General features: G+C 39.7%; 1 protein-coding gene and 1 pseudogene across 2 annotated transcripts in view; both read left to right on the plus strand.

Annotated features, from left to right (window-relative positions):
* Window positions 1-17,329, plus strand: part of ANAPC1 (anaphase promoting complex subunit 1) — a 99,157-nt gene that overhangs the window by 17,492 nt on the left and 64,336 nt on the right. For both annotated transcript variants that reach the window (XM_055539294.1, XM_055539293.1), the window contains exons 12-18: window positions 1,484-1,574; window positions 1,673-1,738; window positions 5,923-6,057; window positions 7,413-7,550; window positions 8,120-8,180; window positions 10,122-10,309; window positions 15,200-15,274. In XM_055539294.1, coding sequence (XP_055395269.1) covers window positions 1,484-1,574; window positions 1,673-1,738; window positions 5,923-6,057; window positions 7,413-7,550; window positions 8,120-8,180; window positions 10,122-10,309; window positions 15,200-15,274 — 754 coding nt within the window. The remainder of the gene's footprint in view (window positions 1-1,483; window positions 1,575-1,672; window positions 1,739-5,922; window positions 6,058-7,412; window positions 7,551-8,119; window positions 8,181-10,121; window positions 10,310-15,199; window positions 15,275-17,329) is intronic.
* On the plus strand, window positions 6,373-6,471 carry LOC129623970 (uncharacterized; annotated as a pseudogene).

A 17,329-nucleotide genomic window follows, 5' to 3' on the forward strand; every position in this document is an offset into this window, starting at 1 on the left:
TTTTTTGTCCTCTAAGGCATTTTATTTGTATGTATTACATCCCTAGAGAAGGAATCCAAGGATTTTCCCTCCTGTGTGTTTTCGTTGCTTCCTCATGGTCCATGATTCCAGCTGAGGTTGTCAGTACAACGAAACCAAACTGATGGGATAGGAGCAGGTCATTTGGCCATTTTCTAGATCTTTGAGTTGCACATCACATCTGGGGCTGATCATTCTACACTTACTTAGCCTGCCTGTGAGGTTCACAGCAGTTTTCCCAGCCCTGTGATCATCAGTGATTTCAAATTCGCCCATAGCCATGCTTCATCATCACAGTTAGAAACCTGACGATGACTCTGGAGCGCGGCCTAATAAGGACCTGGTGTTTGCCTCTCTTTTCGGCGTTGTTGATACTCTTGAGAGCTTCAGCCAGGACACTCATGTGCACCGTTCTGGTGGCACGGAAAGATGCTGGAAAGAGGACTCATTGGCAGCTTTTAAAGAAATTGCCAAATTTGTTTTCCAACTAAACTGCACCATTTTACATTCCGCCCAACAATTTTTGAGTGTTCAATTTTTCATCCTTGACAGCATTTGATATTGTTATTTTCTTTGATTGTAGCCATTCTGATGTGTTTGAAGTGGTTTTAATTTGCATTTCCCTGATGACTTATGATGTTGAGCATCTTCTCATGCACTGATTAGCCATTTGTTTATCTTCCTAGGTGAAATATGTATTCATATATTTGCCAATGTATTGACCCTGTAATTTTGAAATTATTACAGGTCATAGAAAGTTGTAATGTAGTACTTGTCCCCAGAGGTAACATCTTACGTAACTACAGTGCATTACCAAAGCAAGGAAATTGACATCAGTACAGTCCACAGACCTTGTTCAAACCATCAGGTTTACATGTACTCATGTGCGTGTGTGTGTGTATCTATGATTCAATGAAGTTTTCTCACGTGTTGCTGTGTGTAACACCACAATTGAAATTCTGAACTTCTTTATCACCTCGCAGATCTCCCTCATGCTAGCTACCCTTTAGAGTCACATGCTCCACACCCTAGACTTCCCAGGTGGCTCACTGGTAAGAAACCCGTTTGCCACAGGAGATGCAAGAGACAGAGGCTCGATCCCTGGGTCGGAAAGATCCCCTGAAGGAGGAAATCATAACTCCAGTATTCTTGCCTGGAAAATCCCTTGGACAGAGGAGCCTGGCGGGCTACAGTCCATGGGGTTGCAAAAGAGTTGGACACGACTGAGCGACTAAGCATGCACATCACACCCACCTCCCACTGTCCCCAATCCCTGGCAGCCACTAATCTGTTCTGTCTGTAATTTTGTCATTTGTCATTGAAGATGTTATATATATGGAACCCAACAGTAAGTAACCTTTTGAAATGGGCATTTAACAGTCAGCCTAATACCTTTGAATTAAATATAAGTACAGGTTTGTTGCATGTATCAATACTGTATTTGTTTTTTAATTTGAATGTTTAGATGTGTAAAGTTTCAAGAGAGTAATGATAAAACACAGCTCATCTTTGGCTCTGTCACCAACATCCAGGCAAAGGATGCAGCGCCAGTGGAGGTAAATGCAGGCATATTTCTTGAGAAGTTGAAAATCTTTGTACTTTATAATTTGCACAATTGGAAAAAAAATTTTTTTGCTTTTTTTTTTTTTTCAAGAAGATAGACACTATGCTGGTCCTGGAAAGCAGTGGAAACCTGGTGCTGTATACAGGGGTGGTGCGGGTAAGTAGCTCATAGCACCCCATGCTGTTAGTAGGACTGCTTCTTTGTTATTTTTTAGTGTTAGTTTGATATTCAGAATTTGTTACCTCATGACTGTGGAATTTGGCAGAAGATTTCTGTAAGAGTTGAAAATGAACCCTTTGGTTTAGGTTGAACCTTATTTGGAGTACTTCCCTGGTGGTGATAAAGAACCAGCCTGCCAATGCAGGAGATGCAAGCTTGATTCCCAGGTCGGAAAGATCCCCAGAGAAGGAAATGGCAGCCCACTCCAGTATTCTTGCCTGGGAAATTCCATGAACAGAGGATCCTGGTGGGCTTTAGTCCATGGGGTTGCAGAGGAGTTGGACATGACTTAGCGATTAAGCAACAGCAACTTGGAGGTCTAGGTCTCATGGTCATTAGATGGATTGGTATTATGAACACAGTGCAGTTGGGGAAGCTTCAATGAATGTAGATAAATTATTTTTTAATAAAAGGAGAAAAGGTTAACTGAAGTTTTATAAAAAAATGTAGTTTTAAAATTAATGTATGGTCAAGCTTGTTAACTCTCAGAGCTTTAGTAAAGTTGCATTACGTTAAATGTATACTATGTAGTATGTTGGCTGTCTCTTTTTAAACAGTTGTGAAGTTTATATACAGAACAATGTAAATTTTACACGTGTAAAGTATGAAATTTAAATATACACAATTTGAAGCATAATGAAGTGAACATTCATATGCCCTCTACCCAGGTTAGGAAATAGGATGTTGCCCATAGTTTTAGTCTCCTGGTGTTCTCTCCCCTGTCATCCTCATCCCCCAGAGGTAGACAGTGTCTTTTCTTGCCATAAATCAGTCCCTGGTTTTTTGTTCCTACTTTCTGCAATTATATCACTAAAGAATAAGTTGTTTCTTTGTATATGAATTTTCATATAAATGAAACATACCATATACTCTTCTCTGACTTGACTATTTTGCTCAATATCATATTATTGAATATTTTTAGATATATTTTTGTAGGCACAAAGCCGTTGTTGACTCCCTGTTACACAGTTTTCCATTGTATGATTACACCAGAACTGTACCAGCCATGAGGATTTTTTTGTTGTTTCTGCTGTTTCTTCTGATTAAACAATGCTTAAAAGGGTTTTTAAAAAACATGTATCTCCTAGTCTTTAGAATATATGCATATTCAACTTAGCCCAGTGGTGCCATATTGTTTTCCAAAGTGTAGATTGTATCAAGGTTGCAAGGTTGTACTCCTTGCCTCCAGCAGTGTGTGAATTCTCAAAGCTTCTTTAGTGTTAGTGCTAAGTCGCTTCAGTCATGTCCGACTCTTTGTGATCCTACGGAGCACAGCTTGCCAGGCTCCTCTGTACATGGGATTCTCCAGACAAGAATACTGGAGTGAGTTGCCATTTCCTTCTCCAGGGATCTTCCCGACCCAGGGATCGAACCTGCATCTCTTACCTCTCTTGAATTGGCAGGTGTGTTCTTGACCACTAGCTTCCCACCTGGGAAGCCCCAGTCTTCATTACATTATTGCTAATCCAAAGTGCTATTTTTTTTCCCCCAAATCAGTGCCTCATTAGAGCCAGGTGAGAATGGAGGTCCAGCCTCCCACCTGGCCTTTGTTCACAGGCGGTAGTATTTTTCCTCAGTGTTTGTCTGGGGTAGATTGATTATTGTCTAAAAGTTCTCTAGCTTGTTAAGCTACTCCTTTCCTGATTGGGTCTTTTTTTTGGGTCTGTGGTGAAATTGTGGTGTGCTTGAACTTCCACCCTACCTTGAGGCCAGTTTGAGAACTAAATGGTGTTTAGTTCTCAAATGTTTTACTCTGTCTTTGTCAGTCACACAGGGGTCACTGAGAGGCCTGCACAGGATTTCATACACATATTTAGAAAGTCCTTTTCTCTATTTCCTTCCTCCCCATCCCTCCCCTCACTCCCTACTGCCTAGTTACTACAGAGTGGGGCTGTCTGTGGAAGAAGGGTGGGAAGAGGTAGGCCACCTTATTCTTACAGAGTGAGGATGAGAGCCAGGCTCCTCCCCCTCGACAGTTGCTGCACTGTGGGGAGGTGTGAGGGGCATATGCCTGGCGTGAGAGCAGGGCTTCGTCTGCAGTCTGTGCAGCTGCAGAGCCATTGGCGGGGAGGCCATGCTGCCTGGTTACTGCAGAGCAGGGGCTCAGAGAGGGTAGGCCTGGCCTCCAGGCTTTGCCCTGGGGCAGAGCATTGCCTCGTCCCAGTAAGGTGGGATGAGGGATCCCGCCCCTTGTCTCCATCCGCAGGTCTGGATGGGGCAGGCACCAGGGCTGTGGCTTGTTTTGTGTATTTGACTGAAATGGGGCAGATGTGGCAAACGTGGTTGTTTCCTGCTTGGCCACTCTTCCTGACCAAGTTTTGGCAAAAAGAGCAGGGTATTTGTGGGCTCTCTTTTGTTCTGTGCCTGAGAGCATTTCTGGGTTGCAGGCCCCTCAAGAGTGCAAGTCCTGGTTATGTCTCTCAGTTGTGTCCGACTCTTTGCAACCCCGTGGGCTGTAGCCTACCAGGCTCCTCTGTCCGTGCGATTCTCCAGGCAAGAGTACTGGAGTGGGTTGCCGTTCCTTCTCCAGGAGATCTTCCCAACCCAGGGATCGAACCTGGGTTTCCCACATTGCAGGCAGACGCTTTACCATCTGAGCCACCAGGGGAGCTCAAGTAGAGAGGTAGAGAAAGGAAAACAGAAAGGTGGGGGTTCATACTTCATTCCTGGTTCTCAGGCCCCCAGCCTGTCAGCGTTCCTCACCTTCTACAGCCCTTAGCTAGTTGTATCACACATTCATGCAGATCCTGTTGTGGTGGTGGTAGTTAGTGGGAGTAATAGCATAGAATGTGCTGATTCCATATTTTTATGATCTGGAGGGGTGGTTGCTGATGTTTTTTTTTTAAAAAACCTCCACATACTAGTTCTGACTGTCATTTTTATTTTTTAATCCTAAGGATTTTATTGGACAACTTATATAATTTTTATCCGTTTTCACGTAGTATATTCAGATAGTATATTTATGTACATATACATAAATATGTATATTGTTAAAATTCCACTTTAGTTCTGAATATCCTTTTAGTCTTATCAAGAGTTTTCAGGGGGTTGGGAGAGAGTTCAAGAGGGGGGAACATTTGTATATTTATGGCTGATTCACATTGTATGACGGAGAAGGTGATGGCACCCCACTCCAGTACTCTTGCCTGGAAAATCCATGGACAGAGGACCCTGGTGGGCCGCAGTCCATGGGGTCGCTAAGAGTCGGACACGACTGAGCGACTTCACTTTCACTTTTCACTTTTATGCCTTGGAGAAGGAAATGGCAACCCACTCCAGTGTTCTTGCCTTGAGAATCCCAGGGATGGGAGAGCCTGGTGGGCTGCTGTCTATGGGATGGCACAGAGTCGGACACGACTGAAGCGACTTAGCAGTAGCACACTGTATGGCAGAAACAAACACCACAGTGTAAAGCAGTTAGCCACCAGTTAAAAATAAATAAAAAAGAAAAAAGGTTTTCAGACTGTGTGGACGTGAACTTCTGTGTGGTTTTTCTGAGAATCCTATGGATAGTTAAAAGAAAGAGTGATTAGCGTGATTTTTGAATCACTCTTTTAAGGTCAGTGAGGAGTTTATTTTTTCCTAGTTTCCTGCGGAAGAAGTGTTTGAGAGTTTATGATGGATTGCAAGCTGGAGAGCACAGTTTGGACTAGGTTGGGTTTAATTTCTTGAGTGTCACTTCAGCTTAATTTCTTTTGGCCCCGAGACATAAAGGACACTTTTTTCTCTCTGCCAGGAGACTTAATAAGACTGATGCTTATAATCTCTGAAAGTTTAATGTGCCTGCTGCCTTTACCTCCAATAAGGTGGAAAAGTGTGTGGTATACTTGAATTTTGTTTAGTGTCTTAACTGTGTTAATATATCCCCTGTTTCCTGCCTTCAAAAAGTTCTTAGTAATGAAAAGAAGGAATCAGACTAAGAATTTATGTCAAGATGTTGTTGGATAGTGGAATTTGATACGTTATTAAAATTTTAATTCTCCCTGTTTTTTAGTTGTGTGTGGTGAGCATAAACTTTGAAATAGCAAAAGAAATACATGCTTACATGCCTTAATGTTTGATTCAAGAACATGATACATGAAAGCTAATATTTTTTCCCCACATTTTTAAATTTATTTCAGGTGGGGAAGGTTTTTATTCCTGGGCTGCCAGCTCCCTCCCTGACCATGTCCAACACGATGCCTCGGCCCAGCACCCCGCTTGACGGCGTTACTGCTACTAACCCTCTGAGTAAGCTGCTTGGATCCCTGGATGAGGTGAGAAGGGGAATAGGTGTTGTCAAAAATTGATAGTGTTTTAGAAAAGTTGGGTCAAATATTAGCTCTTTCCATGGTTAACTTTTTTTCTGTTTTAAGAACTGTAAAATTGGAAGTTTAGCTAATGCTTGTAGAATATGAATATTTTCAAACACAAATGATTCGGTAAACGTACAGTGACTTCCCTTGTGATGTGTGAGGTGCTTTTTGAGGATGCTACAGTGAGGAGAGGGATGCATTCTTTTTCATCTAGGGATCTCACAATTTACTTGTGTGAATCAGATGTACTGTCTGTTTTAAGAAATCATAATTTAATGCTCGCTTCGGCAGCAATATATTGAAATGATATAGAGAAGATTAGCATGGGCCCTGCTCAAGGATAACACACAAATTTGTGAAAAGTCCCATATTTTTAAAAGATAACTAATGAGAACCTACTTTGTAGCACAGGGAACTCTGAGAGATGTGTCTGACTTGGTTTGGACCTGGAGGACAAATAGAATATTTGCAGGTGGAAGGGGGCATTCAGGTAAAGAGGAATCCCGTGGGCGTGGGCGTGGAGGCAGGTCAGTGCAGAACATTGCTAACATATACTTGTACCTCCACCTCTTGGCACACAAGTTAAGACTCAACAAGTCTGTGGAATGAATGAATACTTTTAAAAATCCATGTGGTCTGTTGGGTAAGGCAGGGCAAGGGGTGGGATATTCTAGTATTATCTGTGTACTAGATACTGTTCCAAGCATTATATGTGTATTAACTCATTTAGTCCCTTAAAACAGCTTTATTAGGAAAATATTAATCCTTGTTTTACAAATGCGTACATGGAGATACAAGGAGGTTACTTATCTAAAAACTTACAGCTCATAAGTGGTAGAGCTAGGATTTATACTCCACCTGACATGCTCTTAAAGAATAAAGGATAAAAAGGTTTTTCATTCTGAATGCAGTCAGTAGGACATTATAGGTTTTAGAGCTTGCAGTTAAGAATGTTAGGATTTGTGTTTCAGATGGGTTTATCTTGGGATTAAAGATAGACCAAGTGGTATTAGATCCCAAGTGGTATTAAACTGTGGGGCCACTTACTTTTGATTCCTTTCTCTCTTGATCTTGGCCCCTCAAGTCCAGGTTATCTCCACAACTCTCCAGTGCCATCGATTAGATGTCCTGTTTTTATTGACTTTTTATAGCTGCTCTTGGTGGGGACCTTGGGAAAGGCTAGTTAGTCATACTTATAACAGAATGGTGTAAAATCATTGTGTACAATTGTTAGACCATATGCAAAAAAGACATGTAATTTCTTCATCCTAATTTCTCAAAAATGCTTCACGTGTTGTATTTATGACCCTGTACAGGTTCTGGTGTCCCCAGTTCCAGAACTGAGGGATTCTTCAAAGCTTCATGATTCTCTCTATACTGAGGATTGTACTTTCCAACAGCTCGGGACTTACATTCATTCTATAAGAGACCCTGTCCGTAACAGGGTAACGCTAGTAAGTGTGCACATTTATTTTTAAAAGGTAGAATAGCTTTCCAAGAATTATGGCTGTCATGTAAAGTTTGTCAGAATGCAGAGTTTTTTCTGAAAAGTGCAAACAAATATTCCATGTGATTTTTTAAAAGCACTTGTAATACATCATTTTTTTGCCCTATTTTTCTTTAGTTTCATCCAGCTTTTTTCTAAAGTTTTTATATTATTAAAAAGTGTATTGGAAACAAAGCTTGTTCATTCAGTTCAATTTTAATATAGACAATTTTTTTGTTGTTGTTAAAAGTGAGACTTCTGGTGATGGTGACTCTTAGTGTCTATATGAAAATTAGCCACTTTGTTTAAAGATAAGAGTTTTTGTTAATGTTCTACAAATAAGCACATTTATTCTGTCTGAAATTTCAAAGTACTCAGTTCTGTTTGAAAATACTACTTATTTTTCATTTATTTTATTGCATTTTTCTTTGACAGGCAAACAGTCTTGCTAAGCATCAGCTATTTTTTAGACATCCAGAGACTTAGAATGAACAGATTCTATTCACTTGCCTTTATTCGTTTCCATCTTCTCCCTAGGAACTGAGTAATGGCTCCATGGTGAGGATCACTATTCCTGAAATTGCCACCTCTGAATTAGGTATGGTTGAGGATCAAACCTCACGTTCATGTGTTCTTAGTTTGATTTAAAAGATTTGGAGTAATTGCTGATGTACATTAGTAATTGGGGCTTTAAACGTTTTGCTGTTTTGGAGCCGCGGGATGGGCCTTCTTCCTGCGCTGAGAAGCAGTGACGCGCTGCCGAGCACTGTGTGCGGCCATCCGTGTGTGCGCCAAGGCTGGGGCCCGGGAGCGCGTGCTGGTTCCAGTTCTGTGAGGTTTCTCACGGGGAGGAAGCCGTGCAGTGAGATCACAGCATATGGACACGCCTCTTGCAAGAAAGTCTGAGAAACAAGCCCAAGCAACCAAAACAGATTTTGGCATATTTGATGGTTTTTAATCCAAAAATAATCTCTCAATTGTTAAGAATAATTGAGAAATTAACATAATTGCCTTTGAGGAAAACTTAACATTTTAGCAAAAATATACTCAGAAGTATTTTGATAAAATCAGAGTCTGCTTGAATAATTATTGAAATGCAATTTAGAAAGTACTAGGTGGAGAATATTTCTGAACGTAGAATAAAGAAAACCATGTAATCAAAAAGATTTGCCAACAAATGTAAGTTAAGAAAACAATGCCTGTGTGATATAAGAAAATTCAGGATGTCTGTTAGTTTCAAAATCCAACTTCCAGTGCAGAATATTGGCAGATTTTGTGATCTCTGGAATTTGCCAAGTGGGCTGGAGTGCCTTTATCATTTTAGGAAGTACTCTTCATCAGTGTGGTAGATGATATTCTGAGTTGGTATGGAGCTGCCTTGCTTTTCTAAAAGGTATTTGGCCAGTGATCTCAAGAAGTATAAGCCTAACCAAAATATATAAAAACAATTAATGGATTAGTTAAAATAAATAAAAGCAAAGTGAAATCTTAACTCTTGTAGGAGCAAATAGAAGTCACATAGTTCGTGCACAGAAGGTTTTGTACTTGATAAAACTTTCCTTAGCACCTCAGTTGGTATCTGGTTTACACTGATTTTGGATTCAACCATGACAAACTTGGTTATCTAGTTTTCTGACATTGGTTTCATTTGATTCCAGCCTTGGTTGTGTGTGCACACATATAGCAAATTGATGAGAAAAAGCATATACTGCTAAGGATGGGCCCTGGTAACAGTGAATTTGGGAAGGGAAGGAAAAAATCCTCTAAAGAGATTATGTGGGTATACAAAAACATTGCAGGTCGGGGCCGTTTCCTGCTAAAAGCAGACCTAGGCCTCTTCATAGCGTTAGCCCTTGCCCCCCGAGGGAGTCGCTGTGTGACACTGTAGCGCTGTAACTGATTGTCGTACTAATGGTATCGAGCCATTAAGAAAGATGTAGACTACATGGTATTGACTGATCTGTTTAAGACAGAGAGCATGTAAAACACCATAGAAACAGGGCTGTCAGAAATAATGAAAAGTTATAAAGCTTTGGTTAACCAGAATGTTTAATCATTTACAGCATATGTTAAAGCTAGGTGGGTGTTTTTATTTGAGGATGTATGTATTGATTATTCTATATTTACTGAAGTATTGAAACTATTTTATATGAATTTACAAATGTAGAAATTGTGTGGTTTTGTTAGAATGACCTTTAATTCATTGCTCAAACTAGGACATTTTTGAGAGCAAAAATGGGAAGCTGTTGGGGCCACAGATGTCAGTCAGTTCTGTCTTAGGTAACCTGGGCTATGTGGTTATTCTATTTCTGACCCAAAATTGATGACGAAAACACTGCTCTGAGACCTCTCACAAGCCCTGTTAAATTCAGAGTCAGATGACTGGCTAGGTCAGGTTTGTGTCCCACCAGCTCTTTAATGGCAGTTCCCTTTTCATAGTGCTTGACCTTTATATAGCAGTGATTTAAAAACCGTAGTAAAAGGGGAAAAGAAATGCATGCCTAGAAAGCATACTAAAACTAATCTTTGCTTTCAATAGTACAAACTTGTTTGCAAGCGATTAAGTTCATTCTGCCGAAAGAAATAGCGGTTCAGATGCTCGTCAAGTGGTACAGTGTCCACAGTGCCCCAGGAGGGCCCAGTGATCACTCAGAGTGGAACTTATTTGTGACGTGTCTCATGAACATGATGGGTTATAACACAGACCGCTTAGCATGGACAAGAAATGTGAGTACATATGATCATTTTTCCTCCTGAGATACACGGTTACCAGTGTGATGTTTGCATAATTGGTAATACAACATTCAGAGTATGTAACACGCCAGTGTACTAGTAGGCATACCTTATTCATCAAAATGGAATAATGCTAAGGCTTATCGTATCTATGCATTGTAAGTCAAATATTACTTTAATGATAATGTTTTGTAATTAGAATCATTATGTTTTTATAACGTAAACCACTTTGTTATTTCTCATTTCATCCTTGTAACATGGGTGTAAATTATGCTTAGATTAGTAGGAGTAGTCTTGATTTTACTGATGAAGAAACTGAGTCACAAGGAGATCACAGACTAGAGATTTGCTCAAAACTGGGCCTACGGTGTATCTTCTGACTCATGGCTTAATGTTCTTTTCTTGAGGCCCAGACTCTCTTTTTCCACATTATTGCTTGATCTGTGAGGAAGGTTTAATTTTGAAGGGGATTTAAAGTACTTTAGCCTAAATATCTAGTCTGTCAATGATACAAACTAAGCTCCTCATCTCCCTCCCGAGAAACTTTCTTACAGGTCCTTCATAGGTTATTTACAAATCAGCAGGGTAGGGACTTCAGTCTTGGTGTTTTTGTTTTGCTTCTGGAGATCTTTCCCAGGACAGCCTTGCCTGGTTCACTCTGAAGAAATCACTCTAGATCACACTTACCTTTCTCTAGGTAACTCAGCTGTACCTGTCAGTACATTTGGGTTTCATACCAGCAAATCCATTAAAAAAAAAGTCATTGTTTTTCTTCATTATAAAAGTATATGTGCTTACTGAGGAAAATTTGGAAAATGGAGAGATTAAAAAGAAGATAATACTAAGAGATAACCACTGTAAACATTTTCATTGTTGCTTCTCATAAACATCATATCAATGAAAATTTCCCATATTAAAAATTCTTCAACCTCCCTCCCCCGATTATCATTATAATAGGCTACAATATGGCTTTGTCATAATTGTGAAAAAGTAAAAGTATTAGTCGCTTGCTTGTGTCCAGCTCTTTGTGACCCCATGGGCTGTAGCCCACCAGGCTTCTCTGTCCATGGGATTCTCCAGGCAAGAATACTGGAGTGGAGGGTTGCCATTCCCTTCTCAGGGGATCTTCTCAACCCAGGGGATCTTCTCAACCCAGGGATAGAACTGAGGTCTCCCGTATTGCAGGCAGATTCTGTACTATCTGAGCTACCAGGGAGGCCCCAATAGCTAATAATTGAACATTGCTGAATCAGTTTTTTCTCTTACGAGTAATTTGAGTAACATTCTTCTGTACACAAATCTTTAGATCTCTAGTCAGTTCTCAAGAATTGAACCTTAAAAGAGGAATTACTGGGTCAAATAATGTTCAAAAAGGACTGTCTGTCCAATCAGCATTCTCACCAATGTCATTTAAAAGTGCCTGCTTCACGACCCAGATTATTCTTGGTGTGCTGAACCTTTGCCAACTCAGAATTTTTATTATTTCTATATAGGTAAATGAGGATGGTTTTCCAATTTTTTTTTTTTTTTTTTTTACCCTCTGATTCATCCCTGCCTCGCTCACATTGTCTCCAGCACACTGGTTTCCATTGTTTGTCCTGAACAAGGACAAACGTGTCCAAGTGTGTTCCTACCTTAGGGTCTTCACACTTGCTCTTCCCTCTGGAAAAAATGCAGTCTTGCCGGATGGCTCAGTGGTAAAGAATCTTCTTGGCAATGCAGGAAACGCAGCTTTGATCTCTGGATCGGAAGAATCCCCTGGAGAAGGAAATGGCAACCCACTCCAGTATTCTTGTCTGGGAAGTCCCATGGACAGAGGAGCCTGGTGGGCTGCAGCCCATGGGGTCGCAGAGTCAGACCCGACAGAGCGCACAGGCACGCTGGAGAAAATGCCTCCATCAGGCAAGACAAGCTGAGGCCCTGGCCAGGTGTCGCCTCAGCGCAGCCTGCCTTGTCTCTTCTGTGTAGAGTTGTACTTACCCCTTGTCTCCCACTTATTATCCTCGTTACCTGTTTTATTTTTCTCTTAGCACTCGTTAAATATGCTATGCTGTGTATTTTACTTATTTTGTGTGTCTCTGCTCCCATTAGGAAGGTAAATAGCAGTGCCAGGCAAGGATGGATGCCTAGTGAACATGTGCTGAATGAAAGCCCTTGTCCATCTAAATGAAGTATTGTTTTTAAGAGTTTATATATGTTGTATCATATGAAAGAACTGCCTTCTGCAGTTTCCTTGGGAAAAGTTTTACTGGGAAAATAGACAGTTTTCTTATTCCAAACAATTGCGTGAATGCTACTTCAGTCCAGATTTTTCCATTCTTTATTAAATATGAAAAAGTTGAGCCTTACAGAAACTGAAGGTTTCTACATATGAATAAGTCTGCTTCAGCTTCTTGTAGTTTCTGCGTGTTGCTGTCCTGCAGGACTTGATGAATCCACATCACTGTGCCTCGTTCCCTCGCAGAGGGCCAGTAGCCCCTCATGTTTCCTGTTGTAGAGAGGACCAAGTACGCAGCTGCTTATTTCTTTTGTAAAGAAGAATCTGACTCTCTGACTAATTTGTTGCGTGGTAGCCCTAAGAGAAGGAACAAGGAAATGAGCCCTGAGACTGAGTTGCTTTGACATTTATTTGGATGACTGCGTAGTTAAACCTTGTCTTGGCTGTCCTTACAATGAAAGCTCAGGATGAAGTGGCCCTCAGTGGCAAATAGTTTTTATTTTGTTTTGTCCAGATGTATCCTCTTTGTTTTCAATAAAGTAATAGGGTGGAGAGTACAGAGTACAGAATTTCTGCCAATGACCAGCTATGTGACTCTGGAATTTCTTTGGGCCTTCCTGAATTTACTGATGTGAAATGACGGCTCTGGGCCAGATGATGTTTCTTTTTGGTTCACAGGTTCTGTGAGTGGTTGCATCTGAGGTTAACTGTTCTGTCCTTTGGGATGCTCATATTTTCATCAGATATTGAGTCCCTGCTGTGGGCGAAGCATGAAGCCAGGCTTTTCAGATAAACATTAGGCAAGACAGATACTTCCTCCCATTGAATGGACTGTCCCAGGAGAAAGCAGATAAATGAATATTTTGTAGTCAGATTATGATAGATCAAGGTCAGTGATCCACAGGATTATATAACAGGGTTGGCTAAGCAGTGACATATTAAAACAATGAAAATAAAACATCCATATGTGTGACAAAAAGGTATCTGTATCAGTTTCCACTATTCTTTCCTGTAACTCCAGGTCTTAATGAATTTGATAACCATAACAGGGGTGTTCTTTCTGATTGTGGGTCTTAGACTATGTATGTGTATGCATGCTGTATTTGGTTAAAGTTTCAGGTAAAATCATTTCATTTGTTGCTTTGATTTTACTCTTGTCATTTTTGTCTTTTGATAATATTGTATATAAGTTGGGCTCAGTTTTTTTGTGTTTTTTTAATACATTCTTTTAAAAAAATTCTTTGCCATTATGGTTTATCACAGAATATTGAATATAGTTCCCTTTGCTGTACAGTAGGACCTTGTTCTTTCGATATTCTAAATGTGATAGTTTGTATCCACCAACCCCAGACTCCCAGTCCACCCCTCTCCCTCCTCTCTTGTCCCTTGGCAACGATAAGTCTGTTCTCTCTGTCTGTGAGTCTGTTTCTGTTTTGTAGATAGGTTCATTTGTGTCACATTTCAGATTCCACAATGAATGATATCATACAGTATTTTGTCTTTTTCTTGGGCTGTTTTATTTGAATACTTCATAAGAAAACCTGTTCTTTTGATCAGTTCTAAAAATTAACTTTATTCAGTTTTATATTTAAATATTCAGTTTTAAATATTGCTGTTTATGTTTAGTTTTTATATATAAATCAACTTTCAGATGAATGAGATTGATAAATATGTAGGTTTCTATAGCATAGGAAAATAGACCATTTTCCTTTTATACGGTTATGATTGAAGAACTAATAGTTCAGTGCCTGTGCAAAGTAGCAGAAGGGGCTAAGGTTATGCCAGAGAAAATTGAATTAGGCTGAACTTTTAGAAAACTGCTTTTATGTAACTGTATTAGGATAGGCTGTTATAACAGAAAGCCGTTAAAAGATACAGTGGCTTACACAACAGAAATGTGTATCTTGTTCCTTTAACAGTGTTTAGCAGGTAAACAGACCACATGGTTTAATTAGGGACCCAGGCTAATGGAGCATCTGTCCTCTTCAACCTGAGGCTTCAAAGATCACCTTAGAGTTGACACCACCCAGTCAGATGCGAGGGATAGAGCGTAGGGGAGCACGCATGGGAGGTTTTCATGAACTAGTCTGGCATTGATGACGTCCACTCTCATTGATAGTCACTGTCACAGGGCCACATCTCACTGTGAGGGCTGGGATACAGCAGCCTGGCTGTGGGTCCAGAAGAAAGAGGAGAACTCAGATTTTGGAGAGCACCCATTTCTGCCAGAGAATTGTTGGGCTGTCACTATAGACAGACTCCAAATATATGTCTAAATGTATATTTGCTTAGCTCTGACATTTGGCTAACATTGGGTTGATTCTTTGAGACTGGGTGTGTTTTGGATATGACTAATGGTCCTTGTTCTACCAATGGAGTGAAGATCTATGTCATGAGAGAAGTGAGGAGGAAAGGAAGCTACTGTTGCAGAACCTATGAGCCCAGGCACCAGACTAGATGCTTTATATAGATGATTTCATTTAATCTTCACAATGACCCTAGAAGAAATGTATTCGTATCATGTTTTTCCAGATGAGAAAATGAATTTTGATGTCATTCCTCAGTTTCCATAATTGGTAGAACTGATTACTGAGTCCTTTAAGTTGATCTGTTGTAAGTGATAAATTTACATGATTTTTGTCTTCTCTTTTGGGGTTATTTTCCAGTTTGACTTTGAAGGATCACTTTCCCCAGTCATTGCACCCAAAAAGGCAAGGCCTTCTGAGACGGGATCTGATGATGTAAGCATTGTTTTTTCTTGCTGATACAAATTAATTTGTGGATACATGTACCAGTCACCCATATTTGTGGTGTTCGTGTTGATTTGTGCATATTTCTAACAGCTTTTACTTATTTTAATACTGAATGGCAGTTATTTTGAAGGATAGGGCCTGTCAAGTTTTCTGATTATTTATTTACTTTTCTCTTTAATGATCATCTTAAAATTACTAAATATACATAGTGCTGCATGTTATAAATTTGAGTTTATAGATGTTTTACTGCCAATTCATCACCTTAAGTGACAGCATTTATTATGCAGTGTTTCTTTAGTTTAAGTTCTCAAACATATCAGATTCCATGGATATATTCTTGTGTTTCAACACATTCTTTTAAAATTGAGGTATAATTTGCATAAATGGAATGTTTAGATCTTAAATTTACAGTTTGATCAGTTTTGACAAATAGACACTCGTAATCCACACTGCTATTAAGGACAAAACATTTCTGTGATTCTATACAGTTCTCTTGAGCCATTTTTAATCAAACCATCCACTGATTTGATTTCTATCATATGTTAGTTTTGCCAACTCTAAAACTTAATATAAGTAAAATAATATAGTATGTAGTCTTTGGTGTAAAGCTTCCCTCATTCAGCATAATGCTTTTGAGATTCATTGATGTTGCAGATATCAGTAGTCTGTACCTTACTGGGACAGTAGTATGACTATACCATGGTTTTTATATTCATTCTTCTGTGGATGTATATTGCCATTATTTGACTATTATAAAGAAAGCTGGTGCCCACGTTCAGTAACTAGTCTTTGTGGACCTATATGTTCATTTCTCTTGGCTAAATGAATACCTCGCAGTGCACTTGTTGGGTCATTGCTGGGTTCTAATTGATTGTACCATATTATACTCTGACCAGCGGTACATGAGTTGGCCAACATCTGCTGTCAGTGTTTCTCCTTTTAACCATTGGAGTGTGTACAAAGTAGCTTCTCTAAGTGCTTTTAATTTGCTTTTCCTAAATGACTCATCACGTTAGGCACTATTTCACATGCTTATTAGCTACTTACGTATCTTTTTGTGAGGTTTCCGTTCAGGTGTAAATTGGATTTTAAAAATATTTATTGATCTAAAGTTCTCTATGTATTTTAGATATGAGTTCTTTGTCATATGTGTGTTTGGAAATATTTTCTGCCACTATGTGGCTTAACAGTATCTTTTGCTGAGAAGAGATTTTTATTTTGGTTGTCTGACTTATAAATTTTTAATTTTTATGATTGGTTCTATGTCTATTGCAAGAGTTTTAAGTTAGAATAATACACTGTATTAAGCCTGACAGAAACACCAATAAATTCCAAGTTCTGAAGAAACCATAGATTATCTCAACACAATACAACTGTACACATTACAACCATAGACTGTCTCAACACAATACAATAAATCACAAGTAGAAACTATTTCAGTTCAGTTCAGTTGCTCAGTCATATCTGGCTGTTTGCAATCCCATGGACCATAGCACGCCAGGCCTCCCTGTCCATCACCAACTCCTGGAGCTCACTCAAATTACTGTCCATTGAGTCGGTGATGCCATCCAACCATCTCATCCTCTGTCTTCCCCTTCTCCTCCCACCTTCAGTCTTTCCCAGCATCAGGGTCTTTTCAAATGAGTCAGTTCTTTGTATCAGGTGGCCAAAGTATTGGAGTTTCAGCTTCAGCATCAGTCCTTCCAATGAATATTCAGGACAGATTTCCTTTAAAATGGACTGGTTGGATCTCCATGCAGTCAAGGGACTCTCAAGAGTCTTCTTCAACACCATAGTTCAAAAGCATCAATTCTTCGGCATTCAGCTTTCTTTATGGTCCAACTCTCACATCCATACATGACTACAGGAAAAACCATAGCTTTGACTAGACGGACCTTTGTTGGCAAAGTAATGTCTCTGCTTTTTAGTATGCTATCTAGGTTGGTCATAACTTTCCTTCCAAGGATTAAGCATCTCTTAATTTCATGGCTGCAGTCACCATCTGCAGTGATTTTGGAGCCCCCCAAAATAAAGTGTGTCATG

The sequence above is a fragment of the Bubalus kerabau genome, chromosome 11 (genome assembly GCF_029407905.1).
Source record: "Bubalus kerabau isolate K-KA32 ecotype Philippines breed swamp buffalo chromosome 11, PCC_UOA_SB_1v2, whole genome shotgun sequence".
Taxonomy (NCBI): domain Eukaryota; kingdom Metazoa; phylum Chordata; class Mammalia; order Artiodactyla; family Bovidae; genus Bubalus; species Bubalus kerabau.